The sequence below is a fragment of the Pteronotus mesoamericanus genome, unplaced genomic scaffold, assembly GCF_021234165.1.
Source record: "Pteronotus mesoamericanus isolate MK-2021 breed Mesoamerican mustached bat unplaced genomic scaffold, CSHL_Meso_final scaffold_137, whole genome shotgun sequence".
Lineage (NCBI taxonomy): Eukaryota > Metazoa > Chordata > Mammalia > Chiroptera > Mormoopidae > Pteronotus > Pteronotus mesoamericanus.
The window spans coordinates 4,159,892-4,179,652 of record NW_026555306.1 but is presented as its reverse complement, the minus strand read 5'-3'; the positions used below and the strand labels follow the sequence as shown (position 1 = coordinate 4,179,652).

General features: G+C 50.0%; 1 protein-coding gene across 1 annotated transcript; it reads right to left on the bottom strand.

Annotated features, from left to right (window-relative positions):
- Positions 1–7,567: 7,567 nt before the first annotated feature.
- C5AR1 (complement C5a receptor 1) lies at positions 7,568–19,428 on the bottom strand. Its single transcript, XM_054588655.1, has 2 exons — positions 19,322–19,428; positions 7,568–9,876 (listed from the first exon to the last, which is right to left on the bottom strand). The coding sequence occupies exons 1-2, from the start codon at positions 19,322–19,324 to the stop codon at positions 8,827–8,829; spliced, it is 1,053 nt and encodes a 350-aa protein (XP_054444630.1). The 5' UTR covers positions 19,325–19,428; the 3' UTR covers positions 7,568–8,826.
- Between the last annotated feature and the right edge of the window lie 333 nt (positions 19,429–19,761).

The window sequence follows — 19,761 nt, the reverse complement described above, 5'->3', positions numbered from 1 at the left end:
CAGACCATCCTGTGTTATTTCTTCCGGTCTCTGAGTTTGTAAGGCTGCCACAAAGGCCTTCCCTGAGCTGATCAGGGTGAGTATGGGCCCTTTGGTCATCTCAGTGCTTCAGAGTCTGAGGGCACAGGTCTATCTATTTCTTTGGCTGTTTAGAGAGTAAGTTCATGCTGGTAGAGGAAGCTGTTTCCGGAAGTTTCTAGGTGACCTGGGGCACCTCCAGGTCTTTCTCTGGGGGTACCCTGTCGTGGCCGAACCTAGCCCCAGACCCCTGTGGAAACGAACATTCCCTTTCCTCCCTCCCCCCGCCATTCTGTGGCTTCTTCTGTGGGAACCCTCTCTGGTCAGAAAAAGATCAGAATTTAAAAGAGCAGAGGGCGGCGTCTGTGGGGACTTTTATCAGCTCAGACTTTCTTTGATCTGAAAAGTTTACAAGTCTTTCAGATCATTTTGCAACAGGGGACAGCTAAAAGGGGGTTTGTAATGGGGTCCAGAAATTGGGGTGTCCAAGAAAAAGATAGCATATTCTCACACGCCCCCCAAGGGGAGCTGCCAAGGGGGATGGGAGACAGGGAGCGAGGCCACGGAGAGTGACTTTGCACATCAATAACAGGTCAATAACAGGCCAAAAACCATTGCCAGTGGTACTTTGAACATCAACCACAGGTCGGCTTCATACCTGACTTGGGGCAGGGCCCGTGGCAGTTACTCTGAATATCAACACAGGCCAGCTTCACCCCGGACAAGGAGCAGGGCCATTGGAGATTCATTTTGCATGTCAATCGCAGGATAGCTTCATACCTCGTATACAAAAGTGGTTATTGTGCATCCCAACAAGGCTAACCAGGAAGGTTTGTAACGCTTAAACCCAGGAAGTAGCCACGGAGGCCAATCCCCCTGTTGCGGCCCCGCCAAAGGAGTGGGAGATGGGGTTGCTGGGGAGGATTCCCACGGGGGTTGAGACCCAGGCGTGGCAGCCATGCTAGAGGCTTTTGACCACGCGGTTTTGGGAGCTGAGTGGGGGGCTCCCTCGATCACGTGGCTGAGGAAGCAGAAAAGCAAGATGTAGCGGCCATGCAGGCGGCTCCCCCAGTTACAGTGTGAGTGCGTGAGAGCTCGGAGGCGGTTTGCTCCACGCCGCGAGGGAACAATGCGAAGACCGTGCGGGAAGGAAAGGAGAGAAAGGGCTCTTGCTATGGGCCCTGAGAAGGTGCCGCGCGGTTCTGAAAGGAGAACTGGAGAGCGCGGCGAGGCGGCAGACGGTGCTGGGGACAGCGAGAGGCCTGCCCGGCCGGGCCCGGACTTCTGTTTTGGTTTCTTTTTCCTGAAGGAAGGTCCCCCTGACTGGGCAAAGAGGGAAAGACAGGACTGTGTGTGCTGGTGGGTGTTTTAAAGGGAGTTTGAGATTTAACGGCAACATTTAGCCATGAATCAAAACCTGTATAACTTTTTAATAAATAGTTCCTTTCCTTTTCACCAAACTCTGCCATTGAGAGGCATAATTTCAAGGGCGGTGGGCAAACGAACCTAGAACAGAGGGACCCTGGGGAAGGGGGGCACTGTTCTGGTAACAGCAACCGGGGCTCCCCACACAACAGGTCTCCGTTTGGTAACAATTTGACCTTTTTAAAAAATATTTTACTTATTCTTAGAGAGGAAGGGAGAGAAACATCAATGTGGGGTTGCCTCTTGTGCACCCCTTACTGGGGACCTGGCCCGCAACCCAGGCCTGTGCCCTGACGGGGGATCATACCAGCGGCCTTTCGGTTCACAGGTCGGCACCCAATCCGCTGAGCCACACCAGCCAGGGCAGAGATGACTTGATCTTAAAAATCTCCTCGGCTACTGAGTCTCAGGGCATGTTTCTCAGATCCTGGAAGGCTAAGGCTTTCTGGTATCCCTGAAACTGGGGCCCAGGCCTGGGGGGCGTTGTGGGCCGAGGACAGGGTCTCTGTACATTAACACATGGAGAGACTTAGAACGAGGACACCCTCAAAAGCTGACCCATAGGAAATTGACATGTCTGGGCCTCACCACGGCTTCCGAAAACAGATTAATGCTTGTGTTGACAGGAGAGATCTGGTTCTTCTTGCTGACACACGTAAAGAATTAGAGATCAGTAAATCGTCCTTTAGAAGAAAACAGAAGTCCGGGGCTGGGCTAGGCAGGCCTCTCGCGGTTCCCAGCACCATCCGCTGTGTTGCTGCAATTTCCAGTTTTTAATCCAAACCCACGTGGCACCTTCTCCTGGTCCACTAGCAAGAGTCCTTTGTCCCCTTTCCTTCCCTCACGGTCTTCGCACTGTCCCCCCATGGCAGGGGGTGAACCATCTCTGAGCTCGTGCACACACGCTGTTACCTTGGCTGCTGCCTGCATGGCTGCTGCATCTCGCTTTCCTGCTTCCCAAAACCATGTGGTCACAAGCCTCTATCTTGGCTGCTGCTCCTGGGTCCCAACCCAGGCGGGAATCCCCCGACCCCATAACCCCATCTCCTATTCCTCTAGCAGGCACCATAATGGGGGGGGAGCGGGGGCTGCTTGCCCAGTTACACCCTGGGTTAAATTTATGCAAACCTTCCTGGTTACTTTGTTGATAGGCAAAACAACCATCTTTGCATATGAGGAACGAAGCTCTCCTCCTGTTCTTGACATGCAAAACGACTCTCAAAGGACCTGCTCCCTGCCTCCCATGCCCCACAGCAGCCCGCCTGCGGGGGGGGGGGGGGGGGGTGAGAATATCCAATATTTTTCTTGGACAATCCCATTTCTGGATCCCATTACAAATCCCCTTTGAGGGGGGCCTAGCTGCACCCTGTTACACTCGCCAGGGGTTGGGGGGCGAGGCGGGAGACCAGACAGTGACTGCTCCGTAGGTGTGGGGGGCTACTTTGGGGGTGACGAACATACCCTGGAACTAGACAGCGGTGTCAGTTGTACAACATTGTGAATATGCTAAATGCCACTAATGGTGAATTTTATATTGTGCCTATTTTACAATTTTAATTTTAAAAGTCATAAATAAATGAAACGTTGCACCACCCTCGCCAGAATACGGTGAAGTTTGGCAATTTAATGGAATTCTAGAAGCCTGAAAGGGTGAACAGCTAAGATGGGGACACCAGTTGCTTTTGAACATGAACAATATATCTTATTATGTAATGTTTGATGCGTGGAAAGGAATGTATGGAACTTTACGTGTACGTTATAAAGTACAACAATGAAGTAAACATCTGTAAATATCCAGATCAAGAGTCAGTGGGCCGGAGTTGGCTCACAGGCAGGGGTTTGCTGACCCCTGAGCTAGATCAAAGACTCCATCTCTGAAGGCTAGAGTGTTGGAATCCCAGGCTCTCAGAAAGATGGAATCAGATGTTATTTGACCCAAGGGATCCTATCATGTTAGTCAGAGACTGACTATTTGAATCACGAAATTCTAGAATGTCACACCAGAACCTCTGGGTGTTAGAAGTACAGGGCTCCATGGTAGAATTTTGTAGATGGTCACTAGGTAAAGAATTCCAGCTGTGAGTTGTCCAACACAGTAGCCACTGGCCGTGTGAGGCTACTGAGCATTTCAGATGTGTTCGATCTCAGTGAGAAGCTGCTGTGACTATAAAATACACAGCAGATTTCCAAGACTGGGTGCAAAAACAAACTAACAACAACAAAAAAAAACAACACTGAGACGGTGAGATCTCTTAATAAAGTTATTTATATTGATCTCATATTAAAATGATAATATTTGAAATACATTTGAGTCAATGAACTGTATCACCCAGATTCATTTTACCTCATTCTTTCTGTTTCTCTTTGCTCGTCTGTTGCCTGGCTGCCGGAATTACATTCTTAGCAGATAGAGCTGATCTGCAGGAACAACCCCCGCCCCCCCAGGGCGTGGGTGTAGGGCTGAGAAGGGCATGTGGCCTGGGTGCAGGGGAGGAGGCCCTGACCAGGCCTCTGGGAGCCAGGTCTGAGGAGCAGGGGACTTGGTGGCAGTAACACAGCTGATTCAGCCAAACCCATCATCTGCTTCCTTTCCCCACCACTTCCTCTTCCAACTTGTTGAACCAGCAGACTCCTAAGCCACAAATTTGGCAACTGCCTGGCCCTTCAGCCCACTTCCCTCCTGGCCAGGGCCTGTAAACACCAGGGAGAGGCTGAAGAGAAGCCACCCAAATCCCACGTATTGACCTCCAAATGTTGTGGGGCCCAGCTCTTGGGTCAGCATGTCCTTCCCGAATCAGGATGAAGGAAAGATTGCACTGCCTGCAGCTCATTCCCCAAACCAGGAAAGCTAGAGGATGGCCAGAGACAGAGATAGGGCAGGAGGGTGGAGAGATAAAGGAAGAAGTCAGGGAGGACTTCCTGGAGGAGGGTGCACCCTGAAGGAAAAGAGACTAGGGACAGGGATGGTCTTTTATAAACAGTCCAGGAAACTGGGAGACCAGGCAGAAGGAGAGGCAGGGACACAAGTGGGAGAGGACAGAGGACTTGGACCAGACAGGGAGTGTGGTAGGAAAAGGGTGGCATCCAGCATGGGAATACAAGGGGAACGGGAGGTTTAGGAGAAGATGCCAAGCTCAGTTTGGGCGAGGTGAGTGGTTGGGGAAGCCATGCCCAGAAGTGAGCTGTGAAGTTATCAGGTGAAATCTCAAAAGTGAGAAGCATGTTCAAGAGAGAGCTCCAGAAAGCCAACATGTAAGGGCAGAGAAAGAAACTGCAGAGGAAGCAGGGAAGGATCACACAGAGTGTAGGGGGGAAGGAGACAGAGCGAGAGAGAGTGCGCATGAACTGGCCAGGACTGGAGCCAGCCTGGGCGGAGGGCAGCGGGAGAGGTGTTGGCAGGTGAGGTAGAAGGAATCTCCAGAATCTTCCCTGGGGTACCAGGTGCCCCCGACCCAGGTAGCTCGGTCTGGTCTTCCCCTCAACAACGTTGCTTGTCGGGGAGTCTTCCCAGCAACCAACACTCACTATCAAAAGCCACACACATCCTCTTCCAGAAGCCCAGCCGAGCACCTGTCCTCCTAGGAGCTCAGACAGCATCTTTAAATAAAAATTGTACCCAAGGCAGACGTGGCTGCATGGACTCCGAAAGATCCTGGGCCAGCATCCCATGCTGAAGGGTGTCCCTTCAGCTCCATCTGCTCTTGCAAAGAGGGCGGAGGAGCCACCCCTATACTGTCTAATCCAGTGGCCACCAGCTCCTGAGCCCATGAAATGGGCCGGTCCGAAGTGGAACGTGCTGTGGGTGTAACATACACACCCACGGGATTTGGAAGACTTGCTGTCACGGGATAGGGACGAGCCCAGAACAAGTCTGCCTCAGGCCAGCCTCTAGTGTGTGATGGGTTCTTGACTTCGCATAGGAAAGATTTCACAATGCAAGTCCAGGTTTTGAGAGAATGTTTATTAAAGCTGGGGACAGTGAAACAAAGGAAGGATTTAGGGTAGAAGAAGCAACAGGAGAAAGACTAGGCGGGGCTGCTTTGGCTCCCCAGTAACGTGATAGGGAAGGAGTGAGCTGAGGCAGGGGCTGCTGTCAGCTCACTTGGAAGTCACAGAGATGGAAGTGAGCTAAAGTCAGGGAAAAGGGGGCTTTGGGGACAGGTTCCGGGGGTTAGCCTGGGGCGAGCTGCCACTGCCCACTGCTCCCCTGGTTGCAAATTTTGTGGGGACCCTTAGAGTTTAGGAGAAAGAAAAATGTTCAGGCTGGAGCCCTGGCTGGTGTGGCTCAGTGGGTTGAACACCAGCTTGCGAACCAAAAGGTCACTGGTTCATTCCCAGTCAGGGCCGCTGCCTGGGTTGCGGGCCAGGTCCCTGGTTGGGGGCATGCGAGAGACAACCAGTTGATGTATCTCTCACGCATCAATGTTTCTCTCCCTCTATTTCTCCCTCCCTTCCTGCCTCTCTAAAAATAAAGAAAGAAAAAATTTTTTAAAAAAGTTCATGCTGGAGAGAATGCTTTGGTGTGCTCTAGAGTGAGCCCTCACTGAGTCTTTGTCCTGAGGGTTTTTCTCTCTCCTGGGGGGGGGGGGGAATCTTAGGGGAGGCTTTCAAAAGAGTATTCATTAGCTTTCCAGGTGTTTCCAGGCATGCTTTTAATATGCCGATGCCTCAAACTGAGCAGAGGGTGGGGATTGGGATCGTTGGTCTGCTTTACTGTTTTACTTTTATCTTGGTCTGTCTGGCTTTAGTGGGGTTTTTGCTATCTGTTCCCCTGACTTCATCTGTCCTTGGGTTCAGCTGGCACAAATGGCATTAACTGGGCCTCTGTTCTCTAGCTCCCAGACCAGGCTGGTTGTACCCTCTGGTCAGGGAGGAGAGGCATGAACCACGTGTCCTTGATCAGGGGAGATAAGGTCTTGTGGTTCAATGGCTGCCTGTGAGTTGCTCTAGCTGTTTGGTCTTGTTTCATCTTCTTGTTTCAGTTTTCCCATCCCATTCACCCAGGAATTTTCCTAGCTTCTTACTATCCTGTCTCATTGGTACCAAAAAAAAAAAAAAAAAGTAAAAGATCTCATTAATAATTTTTTACACTGATTACATGTTGAAATAAAAATATTTTGGATATATGGAGTTAGGCAAAATATATTATTGCCTATATTATTATTATTTTATATATTAAATATCATATATAGTAATGCAATATAAATATATCATTAATAGTATTAATATTACTCTATATTAATACAGATACATTATATACATGACTATAGTATTTTGGTATTTTCCATATTATATAACTATATAGTTTATATATCATGTGATATAATTATATTTTTCATACTATGTAATTATAAATATTTTATATTATATAATTATATTTATTAAATTAACAAGTAATTTAATATTTAATAAATGTATTCTATAATATGTTGATGTATTCATTGATGTAGAAATGTATTCTATCATATAATGCATGATAATTATATAATATACTATTTATCATTGTTAATATAACATATAATTATATTACATCATTAAGTAATATATTACTATTATTTCATCTGTTTCTTTCTATTTACTTACTTACTTATTTATTTATGTGAGAGAGGGGAAGGGAAGGAGAAAGAGAGGGAGAGAAACATCAGCTGGTTGCCGCTCACATGTGCCCCAACTAGGGACGAAACTCGCAACCCAGGCAGGCATGTACTCTGACCAGGAGTTGAACCAGCAACCTTTCACTTGCAGGGTGATGCTCAATCAGCTGAGCCACACCAATCAAGGCTCATTTGTTTCCTTTTTAATTTTTTTTAATCCCTGCCCAAGGATATGTCTATTGATTTTAGAGAGAGCAGAAGGGAGAGAGACAGAGACACACACACAGACACACACACATCAGTGTAAGACAGAAACATCAATGTGAGAGAGAAATGTCTCCCATAAGCTTCCTGACCAGGGATCAAATCCCCAACCTACTGAGCCACCCGGCCGGGGCTTTTTTTAGTTTTATAATGTGGCGACTAGAAAATTTAAAAGCACCCATGTGGCTGACATATTTGTGTTGGCCAGTACTCATCTGTACAATATTTCTAGCAAATACGCACACACAAACTCACACTCACACACAATGCTACACAGAAATGTTTTACAATTATACACAACATTTTAACGTTTATTTTATTTTCATTATAAGTGATGTACACTCGCTTTTTACATAGTCAGAAGGTTACATGCCATATGATTCCATTGATAGGACATTCCCCAAAAGGCACAATTACAGAGATGGAGGCAGATCTGTGGTTGCCAGGGGTTCAGGACAAGGCTGAGGGAGGGTGGAGGGAAGTGGACGTGGCTAGAAAAAGGGACCACACAGGACCCTGGTGACGAAAGTGTCCTGTGCCTGGATTGTTTCGAAGTCAACATCCTGATTGTGATTTCATAACATTGTTTTGCAAGATGCTTTAACTGAGGGAAGTAGGTCAAGAGAGTCTACGATGCTGTCAATGTAAAGTGTTAATTTTTTTTTATGTGAGAGCAAACAGTAGTTTACAAAATAAAAACTTGAATTCTTATGCGATCCCATGGCCTGGAGGTATTGGAACAGTCCCTCCTCCCTCAGCTTTTAAAACGCCTTCCTCCCGCTTGACTGTCTCCACAACCACACACGTGTTTCTACTTAAGCCTTTTTTGAAACCCCGTTTAAGTAATATTTTAACTTATTTTCTTGAAATCAACTTACTTACAAAAGCTTAGTAGGTACATGTACTTTTCCTTTGTCCTAAACAAGAAACACTTTGGAGGTGCCAGTTAACATTTTCCACCTCTCCATAAAATAAATACATAATCATTTAAAATGTTTTTTTATTCGTTGATTTTTTTTTTTTTTTTGAAAGAGAGAGAAAGGGAGAGAGAGAGAAACATCGATCTGTTGTTCGACTGATGCATTCGTTGGTTGTCTCTTATATGTGCCCTGACCGGAAATCGAACCCAAAACTTCGGTGCATCAGGAGATAGCTGAGTTGTCAGCTACCGGGCCAGAGCCCAATGCACAACTATTTTTGAAAAGTTAGAATGTTTCCATTCCTCTGTATTCTATGACTTTGATGTATTTTCTTTACACTCTCTCCATCAGTGTAAACAGGTTGCTGTCTGAGGGTAATCTTGATACATGGGTGTCTGTTAGTTTTTCAAAGTCTTTCTATGAAGAGAAAGGTTGTATGGCCTCCAGAAGGAAGTGTTCATTGATCTTGGAATGAGGAAGAACACAGGAGAGTCCCCTAAAACAACACCAGTGCATCCAGGGCAGAGTTAAAGTAAGCAGAAGAGAATGGACGGAACGGAAGGCGGAGGGGCGGCCACAGCAGATGGCGGCCCGGGAGCCTCCCCTCACAGGACCTGGCTCTTCTGGGGTGGGGAGTCCGCCGTGGAGAGCGTGAAGGACTTGGACTCCCTGACCATAGACTCCTCGCTCAGCACGTTGCGGATCCGGGCGGGCAGAGACTTGAGGAAGCGAGCATGAAAGCCCTGGGCGGCCACGATGTAGATGATGGGGTTGATACAGCAGTTGATGTAAGCAATGGCGATGGTCAAGGCATCCACATATTTCGCATACTGGAAGGTCTTGCTCTTCCAATGGGAAAAGGTCAGGAACATCCCCGTTGTTTGGTAGGGCAGCCAGAAGACAAAGAAGCTCATCACTACCGCCACCACCACCTTGAGCGTCTTGGCGGAGCGCGTGGCACTGCGGCTCCACGCCCGGTTCAGAAGGAAGGCGTAACAGGTGGACAGAGTGACCAGCGGACCCAGGAAGCCCATGACCAGCCGGACGGTAGCCACGGCCCTCTCCGTGTGGCGCCCGCCTTTCCCGTAGTCCACGCTGCACATTTCCTTGTATGGAAAGGGATCTATGGTCACCTTGCGATACAGGAAGGAGGGGATGCTCAGCAGCAGGGCCAGGCTCCAGGCGGCGGCACAGGCCACCCAGGCCAAGCGGGCCTCTCTGAAGTTCTGGCACCAGACGGGATTAAACACCAGCAGAAAGCGGTCGGCGCTGATGACGGCCAGAAGCAAGATGCTGGCATACATGTTGAGCAGAAGGAGCGAGGGGATGATGTGGCAGGCGGCGTCCCCGAAGAGCCAGTAGTTTCTCTGGATGATGGTCACGAACAGGATGGGCAGCGTCAGGCAGCAGAGGAGGTCGGCCACCGCCAGGTTGAGAAACCAGACGGCGTTGATGGTACGCCTGGCCTCGAACCCCGTCACCCAGATCACCAGCAAGTTGCCTGGCACTCCCACCAGGAAGACGGCCGCAAAGACCACCAGGGCAGCCACGTCTGGAGGGCTCACCCGGTGGGTGTTGAGAGAGCTATCCACTGGTGCATTGGGGTCCCAGGTGAAGGTCTCGTAATCGTAATTAGTCACAGTGCTCACGTTGTCCTGGTGGGATCAGAGAGGCAGGGAGAATCTGAGGCAGGCAGACAGGCGCCGGGGCCGTCAGAGGGCCTCTCCCCGCCTCTTCGAGCCACAGGTTCCCCCGGGGACATGGGGGACGGCAGGGGCTGAGAGTCAGCAGGGGTCCCCTCCCACTTATTAAAACACAGGGTCCGGCAGAAGTAAGGCCTGCTTGAGTATGGCTGATGAGGGAAAAATATGGGTGTAATAATCTATAGCTTTCATTTGAACATTTCACCTAAAATGTCACAGGGTGTGCTTGAGTGTGACAGTGGTAGGTTATGGAATTACATGCTTATGATTTTGTAATAAAAGATTCGGTAAGGAAAAAAAAGGGGCGTTACTTAGGCCGGACCCTGTATTGAAAACCATCCCATGCTGATGGGACCCCCTGCCCCCCACCACCTCCCCGTGAAGTCCCTGGGCTCCCCCGTGACTGGGCAACCAAATGCATAGAGCCCCGCCTGCTGCAGGCTGCGGGCGCTCTGCGTTCTCATGGGTTGGTACCCAGGATGTGCTGCTGGTTAGGTATTTTTAACATCACCAACAGGCTCATATGCTATAACTAGAGTTACCTCCTACTCCACCATCACCCCCTTTTGCTGACTTTCACCCACAGGAGCAGCTCCGTTTGGCCTGGGGGTGGCCACCTAGAGAAGGCAGTGGTTCAGCGGCGTCCCGCGCAGTGTCCTGTGCAGTGTCCTGCGCAGTCAGGCACAGCGCGTAGGGGAGGGGGGAGGGGCAGGGCACCGAAAAACCAAGGCTTCAAGACAAATAATACCATAATGCAATAGTTTTTCTTAAATCTTGCTGTCTTTCCTTCCTCTGTTTTTAAAATATTCTATTGCCCTGACCGGTGTGGCTCAGTAGGCTGGGCATCATCCCCAAAACGGAAGAGTTGCCAGTTCGATTCCCAGTCAGGGCACATGCCTGGGTTGCAGGCCAGGTCCCCGGTGCAGGGCGGGGGGGGGCGGTGCGCAAGACGCAACCACACATTGGTGTTTCTCTCCCTCTTTTTCTCCCTCCCTTCCCCTCTCTCTGATAATAAATAAAATCTTTAAAAAGAATCAAAAACACTTCTCCACACAGATGGATGTACCTCTATATTCATTTACGATCGCCAAGACACGGAAGGCACGCAAGTGTCTCTCAGCGGATGACTGGAGACGAGATGTGGTACATATGCTATGGATACTGCTCAGCCATCAAAAAAAGACAAAATCCTGCCATTTGTAACAACAGCCATGGATCTTGAGAGTATCACGCTGAGTGAAATAAGTCAGAGCAAAGGACAAGAACTGTATGATTTCACCCATACGTGGGCTATAAAACACAGCAACCGTACAGCAGAGAGAATATAGTCAATAATATTGTGGTAACTATGTATGGTGTCCAGTGTGCGCTAGACTTATCAGTGGGATACTTATTCTAAAAACATCTAACCACGATGCTGTCCACCTGAAACTAATATAAAATAACAATGGATGTTAACTGTAATTAAAGAGAAATTTTAAAACTCGATTGTAAGAGAAAACAAAGCAACGAAGGAACAAAACAAACAAAATAAAACCATGGATACAGACAATGGACTGGTGGGTACGGGGTTGGGGGAGGCGGGCGAGGGGGAGAACAAAGAAGGTAAAAGGGGGTCAAGTGCAAGGTGGCAGGAGGAGACAAGACGCTGGGGCGAGCACGCCATATACAGGTGTCGCATTATAAAGCTGTACACCTGAGATTTAAATAATGTTATTAAGCAAGGTGACCCCAATATGTTTAATTTATTTTAAAAAATCCATGGTAGAAAAAAGTTCAAATACAGACAAAAGGCTCCAACTGTTTGCTGGTTTCACAAAGCCGCGCTGTTGCGCAACGGGCGCTGCGCAGGCAGCCCCCCTAGACTGCGCGCCCAGTCGTCTCGCCGGTTGACAACATGTGCAAGTGTAGCAGCCACCGCGGACCTTTCGGTGCAGTCACGCCGTTGGGGTCTTCGGGGTTTGCTTTTATTTTGGGGGGAGGGGCGGCTGGTAGAGCTTTTTTGGCTTTTCCTACCTGGTTCAGGCTATGGGAGCACACTCTGCTAGGCGTAGATGGGGCGCACGCGCGCGCTTGTGCCCTGGGCTCCAGGGCAACTCAGCTCAGATCCCGACTGTCCCGTGTGAAGCCCACGTGGCCCTCAGCCGGTTCCGTGGCTGCTCTTGGCCTCCGTTTCTTCCCTAGTCAACTCCTAGCAGGGCATCCCAAAGCCTCAGGCTCAGGGCAGAGAGGAAATGTTTGGGGACAGCAAGAGAAAGAATAAGAAATAGGAATAAGCCCTGGCCGGTGCGGCTCCGAGGATTGAGCCCCTGCCTACGACCCAAAGGGTCGCCAGTAGGATTCCCCGTCAGGGCACAGGTCTGGGTTGTGGGCCAGGTCCCCAGCAGAGGACGCGCAAAATGCAACCACACTTCGATGTTTCTCTCCCCCTCTTTCTCCCTCCCTTCCCCTCTCTACAAATAAATAAATAAAATAAAGAAGGAGGGGGGGGGAAGGAGGAGAAGGAGAAGAAGAAGAACTTTATTTAAAAAAAGAAATAGGAATATGAGGTGCTCTCCTTGGAGTGCGCCTGTGCCCTTCTCTCAGGCATGTACTTTTTTTTGAAATGTAGGGGCCCCCATGGGACTTGCCAGCAGGGGGACGGTGGGCAGCAAAGCGCCTGCACCGGCCCCCAAGGCCCCTTCTCTCTGACTCTCCCTGAGCCACAGCAGCCCCGGGCTCTCCTGCTGCTGCTTCTATGCTAGGCCCTTCCTTGTTTCACTGGCCCAGCTTTAATAAGTGTACTCTGAAATAAAAAATAAAAAAAGGAAAAGAAAGGAAATAGGGCTAAGCAATAGATCTCCCCCTTGCTGGAGGGAGGGCAGAAGGAATGAAAGGAAAATGGAAGGATGTGAGTTCGAGAATAAAGGTTATTGCCCTGATGGGCGTGGCTCAGTGGGCTGGGCATCGGCTCTGCAAAGCAAAAGGTCATCGGTGGACTCCCAGTCAGAGCACATGTCTGGGCTGCAGGTTCGATCCCCAGTCAGGGCGCGTGTGAGAGGCACCCAATCAATGTTTCTCTCCCTTGATTTCAACCTCACCTCCCCTCTCTCTATAAATAAATAAGTGAGAACCTGTTTTTAAAAAAGAGTCAGTGGGGGAAAGTTGCTCCTTAAAGAAGAATCTAAGAATAATAGCTGCAGGAGGAATGATAAAATTAGGAAAATAAAGGATCTGCATAGTGATCATTGACATCTGATCAAAACAGGTGGAAGGCTGACCACAACTTGATGATAAATGGGTCAGGCTGGGACCTCAAACCCACCATCAACCTCCGCACGCCGTGAAGAGAGACATTCAGGCATCCGTTCTATCTGATGTGACGCAGCGGAGAGGACCCAGGATCTCCTCTGAATTCCCCGCAAAATGGAACAGGAATCTAATCAAGGTTCTAAATCTAAAACTATCAGATTACAGGAAAATGGGGAGCGGTGGGGGCGGGGGGAGGAATGTAATGAAGAACACCACCGGGACCAGATGAACCCAGCAAGGTGGTGGAAACACCGCAGTATGAATGAAATTGGCCGGGGGCGCGAGGGGGGGGGGGGGGCCTCCCGCACGCACATAAACAGCATTTCTCAAGAAGTAAAGGGAAGTGTCATGGACTCAAAGAGATCTAGGGGGCGTACCAACCAAAGGCAGCATGGAGACCTCATTTGGATCCTGATTGGAATAATGGACTGGAAAATAAGACAGTTCTGAGACGATCTGTGAGATTTAAAAGCAGACTGGGTGTTTGACAATAGTAAGGGATCGTTGCTACTTTTATTAAGGGCGATATGGCATTGCGTTTATGTTTTTTTCCAAAAAAGACAGCGAACGCCTTTTCAGGTAAAGAGACGCAGCAGGTGACATAGGATGGCTTGGATTTGCTTTAAAACCCTCCAGCCAAAGAAAAGGGAGGGAAAGAGGACGGGGTGGGGGTGGGGAGGGAGGAGGAAGAAAGGAGGGAGTCGCTTACAACTGTTGGAGCGGGGTGATAAGTACCCTCAGGGTTCATAACATCATTTTCTCTACTTCTGTGTGTTTGAAATTTTCCATAATAAAAGAAAGAACTGAGGGGTCCTGAGCACTTTCTCCCAGTGGAGCTGCTGGGGGCTGTCACGCTCCCGGGGAAAAGATGCTGAGGTGGCAGGTGGGCTGGAGAGAGCCTCGCGTGCAAATCTGTGTCCCAGAGGCGGGGATCGGAACGATCAAAATACGCAGCCTGTATTTAGAGAGCACCTACTATGTGTCAGGTGTGCAACCCCGACCATCACCCTAGACGTAGGCCCTATTTATATGCCCATTTTATTGATGAGAAAACAGAGGCACCCGAAGGTGCCTATTCTTTGTCACGCAGACAGGAATGCCAACGCCAGCAGGCCGCCCCTGCCCCTCTCCAAGGGGACTGTGGATGGGACAAGTGCTCTTCGGGAGTGAGCTCTGTGGTCCTTGAAGCTAGCCCATCACTGAGGGCCACTTTGTCATAAACCCAAGGAAAAGAGACAGAGAAATAGGAATCATCGTTAGAGAAATACCCGGAGTTGAGTTTTAGCACACCCTACCATGTGGGCTGAGGTTTACATGCACTGAAACACCCACCTAGCCGATGAAAAACATTCAAGCACCTAACAGAGTGCCCAGCATACAGTAAAGGCTGAGAAATGGCAGCCAACCCTACTATTATTTATCAATATTATGATTATCGAAGGACCGAGATCTTTCTCTGAACCAATTTTCTATTTCTGGTCCCTTTTCGTTATGTAAAGTCAGCCAGGCTGATGGTCACGGGTACTTGCTGGTACAGCCATACCCATGATTAAATTATTCCAAGGAGGGTGCCAGTGCGGGCTGCTGAGTGGGTGAGCAGGGCCCGGTATAGCTGTGCCATGGAATAGTATTCAGCCGTGAAAAGGAATGAAGTACTGATACAAGATACAATGTGGCTAAGGCTCAAAGACACTTGCTGAGTGAAGAAGGCAGACGCAAAAGGTCACGTATTATAGGACTGCACGAATAGGAAATGTTCAGAAAGGGAAATCGGTAGAGATCGGTCAGGGGGATGGGTTAGTTGTTCCCAGAGGCTGGAGCGGGGAGGAACGGGGAGTGACTGCCTACTGGGCCCAGGGTTTCTGCCGAGGGTGCTGAAAGTGTTCTGGAATTAGCCAGAAGTGACGAACGCACAACACTGAGTGTCCTAAACACCACTGAAGTGTGTACTTCACAATGGCAAGTCACATATTACGTGAATTTTATCCAATTCAAAAAGCTGCCGGCATCAAAGACAAGGAGGAGCTGAGGGACTGGTCCCTGTACTGTTCCTGGTGAATAGGGACCAAAGAGCCAAGACCAGGTGACAACCTGGACTGCTGCCTGGGGCGCAAAAAAGGAAGTCACACTCAAGGAAGTTATTCGGACTCGCGGTTGGATTACGGCCTGTAGGCGGGACAGTAAGGACCACGTATCCGGACATTGGTAATTGTGCTGTGCTCATGTGGGTGAATGTCTTTGTTCTTGAGAAATAGAGAGATCCACTTTCAAATAGTTCAGGTTAAAAAAAAAAAAAAGATAGGGCAAGCAAATTTGGAGACTCTGGGTAAAGAGTATAAGGGAGTTTTTCGTATTACTCTAGTCATTTTTCTATGTGTGAAAAGGTTTTGAAATAGAAAGTTAAAATTGTTGAAATATTTCCATCGGTAAGCAGCCTCTGCCCTGAGCCATCCACCCCTACCATCCCCATCCTCACCCCAGCACCCTGGTTTCCCAGTTTCTACTCTGGGGCCCTCCCCCGCCAGGTCCCCGCGCCCCAGGCATGAAAGGGTTAATGCCAGTCCCAACAGGAGGCCCCAGAGCCTGCTTGGGGTGGGCGCTGTGCAGGTCCTTACGGAACATGGAATGTTCTGTGGACGTGACACACGATGTTCCCTCTGCTGGTTTCACAAGCTACTTTCCGCCCTTGATAGAGGAATGAGTCAGGCCCTGAACGCGGGGCCTCCCCGCAGGCTCCCATTCTTCATCTCGCCCCTCATCAGCTGAGCCAGCTCAATCAGCTCTTCCTTCCCACTGCATGCGGAGAAAAACTGCTGATTCAAGCCCACGCTGTGGTTTCCCCTGGGGACCTTGCAGAGGGCTCGCGGAGTGTGGCCGTCACAGCATCGCTCGAGATTGGGCATAACCGAAGGGTCCAGCAACAGGGGACTGGCGAAATTTATGGTGGCCCAGCCAGGCAACAGAATAGCAGGCCACTACCAAAAAGAACGAGGAAGTTGACGCAGTGATGTAGAAAGAACTTCAAGATCTAGGGATATCAAGGGACAGTGTGCAAAGCTACCAACAAGGAGGAAACTAACTTTCCCTCTCTGCCCCTTTCTCCCCGCCCCCCATTATTATGGCTGTGCGTGTGTGTGTGCAGTCTCGCTCCAGAGGCAGACGGGGGACACTTGCAACAGTGGTCCCCCCAGGAAGGGGCTGTAGGGGCTGAGGACAGGCATCTGAAAAAAGCTTTGTTCTTCTTGTATGTAGAACCATACCAGTGAGTGCACTGCCCATTCCAAAAAATGGGTATTATATAGAATCTCTGAAAGGATGATAGCTCAGTTGGTTAGAGCATCATCCTGCTATGCCAAGGCTGCAGGTTCGATCCCCGGTCAGGACTCATACAAGAATGAACCAATGAATGCATAAATGGGTGGAGGAACCAATCGATGTTTCTCTCTCTCAAAAAAAAAAAAAAAAAAAAAAAGGGAGGGAGTGGGATGCACGGTCTACAATTCTAGGAGTCTCAAAAGATTCTCAGACTATTTCCTCATTGCACAAATACTAACTGGCTGGGAGACGGCTTCCTGACACAGGCGGCACCCGCCCTTGGAGAAGGGCCGCTTCTAGACGGGCGTCCAAGACGGCAGCCTCCGCCGTGTGGCTGTGGAGCGCGTGAAATGCGGCCCTCGCCTTTGAGGAACTGAACTTCTAATGTTGTCATTTTGATTAAGTTTCAGCAGCTGCATGTCGCCTATGGCCTATCAATCAAGGCAGACCTGGGAGGACTACTCGGGCATTCCTAAGTGCCAGGCACCCATTGTAAGCACTTTCCAGGCCTTAGTTCATTAATTGACTAATTACAGTATGTATGTCACAACGACCAGAAAGGCAGGTACTATTATTGTTCCTAAGTCACCGGGCCCATCATAAGAGCCCTCGTCTGTTGCGTGGACTAAAACCTCCAAAGCTGGGGAAAAGAGGAGATTAGAACTGTCCAGGGGAGGTGAGGGACAGCGGTGGCTTGCACTAGGGTGGTGGCAGTGAGGTGACACGAACGGCTCGGAGGACAGGCGAAGGAGGAGACACGGTGCTACTTACAAAAAGAGCGATCACAATCACCAAGCTCTGTCCTAAGGCCTTGTCATGTGCCGTCTCACCCAATCCACAAAACAACCCTAAAAGGGTGGCTGTTATTGCAACCCCCATTTCACAGATGAGAAAACTGAGGCAACAGGGAGCTTAGGAGACCTTTCCAAGTCCTCACGGTTAGCAGGTGGCTGAGAACTTCTGAGAGTTGACCTCCAGAGCCTCTCTGAGCATTTACCAGGCCTGGAGTGTGGCGGGAAGGAGGGGCACGCGGTCAAGGTGAGAGGCCACAAGGTCTGGGGAGGGACCGCACTGTGCGCCAGAAAATGAAAAAGGTCAGTGTGGCTGGAAGAAGACCAAGATGAGATTGGAAGAGCCACAGGTGCCATGGTAAAGAACCTGTATTTTATTCTGGGGTAATGGGGAGCCACAGAGGGTCTTTGAGCTGCAGAGGGACTCTGTATTCAGCTTCCCAAGATTCCCTCTGGCCGCTGTGAGTAGGTGAGACTAGAGGTTGGAGGACTAGAGAGGAGGCCAGAGCAGGGATTCAGGCCCGTGAAGATGGATTAGGGATGATGGCCCAGAGGAGAAAGAGAAGTGGGAAGATTTAAGAACACAGAGAAGTGCAGGACCTGGCCTCCTTCCCTGAGCACCTGTGGGCTGCCTCTGGAAGGACCCACCATGAACTGGTGTCCGCAGTTGCCTTGGGGAGCAGTGACAGGGAGCCTGAGGCCCTGGGGAGGGCAGGGAGAGTGACTTTTCACTGCATACCCTCTGGTACTGGGACTATTTTATAGAAAGAAAAAGAAGCCAAGCCCTGGCTACGTGGCTCAATTGGTTGGAGCCTCATCCCATACAACACAAGGTTGCAGGTTCCATCCCTGAGGCAACCGGTGCTGCTCTCCGCAATGCTTCCCCGCTCCCCTGTCCCCCACCCCAATCAATAAATGTATCCTTGGGTGAGGAATTTAAAAAAAGGAAGAAGACGAAAGAAGAAGTTGAAGCTAATGGTGAGCCCTAGCTGGGTCTCAAAAGTGGGATGAGGGGCATGAAGCAACACCGGACCCCCCCTCCGAGCCCAGCCACGGTGCCTCCCATTTCCCCTTCCTCCAGATGAAGCAAGACGAAGCTGTTTAGCAATGGCAGGTGCTAAACCCCAGACCTGCCTCACCTGGCCCCAGGCCTCGGGACGCATGTGCGCAAGGGTCCCCCTCATGTAGCCTGGATGGGGCCTCGCTCTGACATTCACAGAGTCCATGGGACAGCCTGGTGCTGCCACCAGCCACCGAAGGACCAGGGCTGTTAAATAGGAGGTCTCACAGTCTGGGCGGTTCTTGCTAAATGCTATTCTTACTAAATGTTAAAATATAGCACAGTATTTTGCAGACTGGCTGCAAACAAGACAAGCTTGACAGAAGGGATAAGTGTAGCCAACTGCAGAGAAGAAATCAATATGTAATTGACCAAAGAGTGTACAGAAGCCCCATGGCCAAGCCACCCACCCAGGAGGCAAAGCTTGGGCTATAAATCCCCCATGGCCTTTACTTGTTGCAGGTAAATAAAACCACATCTCATTCTTGAATAGAGCACCTCAAGTGGCAGACCCCTTGAGTTCAGGAGGAGGGCCATCTCTGCCGCTGCCTCAGTTTCCCTGTCTCTACAATTCAGAGCATCTGAATGGCCAGGTCCAAACTGGCTCTTTCCAGCCTCCCTGCCTTCGCTCCTGCCACTCCCACTGCGCAGGAGGCCTTTCCTGGGTCGTCCACTTGAGGAAGAAAGCCATCTTACGAGACGCAAGGCACCAATTCTCTGCCCTGGGGAACTTTTGGATCTCAGCCCCATGGCCTTGCAGAGGTTCCTTGATAATCTTACTCCTTAGCACGTCCCAGCCCAGCAATGGGAGAGTGAGCTGAGGGTGAGGGACGAAGGAAGGAGTTGGAAGACAGGGAGAAGGGGTGAGTTGGGGGTGGGGGTACAGGGGACAGAAAGGAGAGAGCAAGGGTTCCCGTACCCGCTCCCCTGCTAGACTCACCATATTTAGGTTTCCTGAGTTCTCCGTGTCCTCCACTGGGCAAAACGTCCTCCTGCCTGAAGGCTGTGGTTTTTAAAAGCCCAAAGGGAGGGCACAGATAGCCTGGGAGGAAATGACCTATCTTTCTCCCCTAAGAATCTCATTGGTCTGCACACTGGGCACCCCGGCTGGGCTCCTGGGGAGCAAAGAGGGGAGTCCGAGAAGGGAGGTCAGAGCCCAGAAAACTGAGGAAGTTCCCTCCCACTCAAGGAGGAAGGAGGCCGGATGGATGTGTCACCTGCAAGATGATGAGATCTCAGTTCTTGTCATCCTGAAGGAAAGATTTCACTCAAGAGACGGAACGCAGTAAAGCAAGCAAGAATGCATTGGCCACAGCAAAACATACTCGGATGGGGCGTTTATGGAAGCTGGAGACAATGAAACAGGGAAGGGCTTAGCAC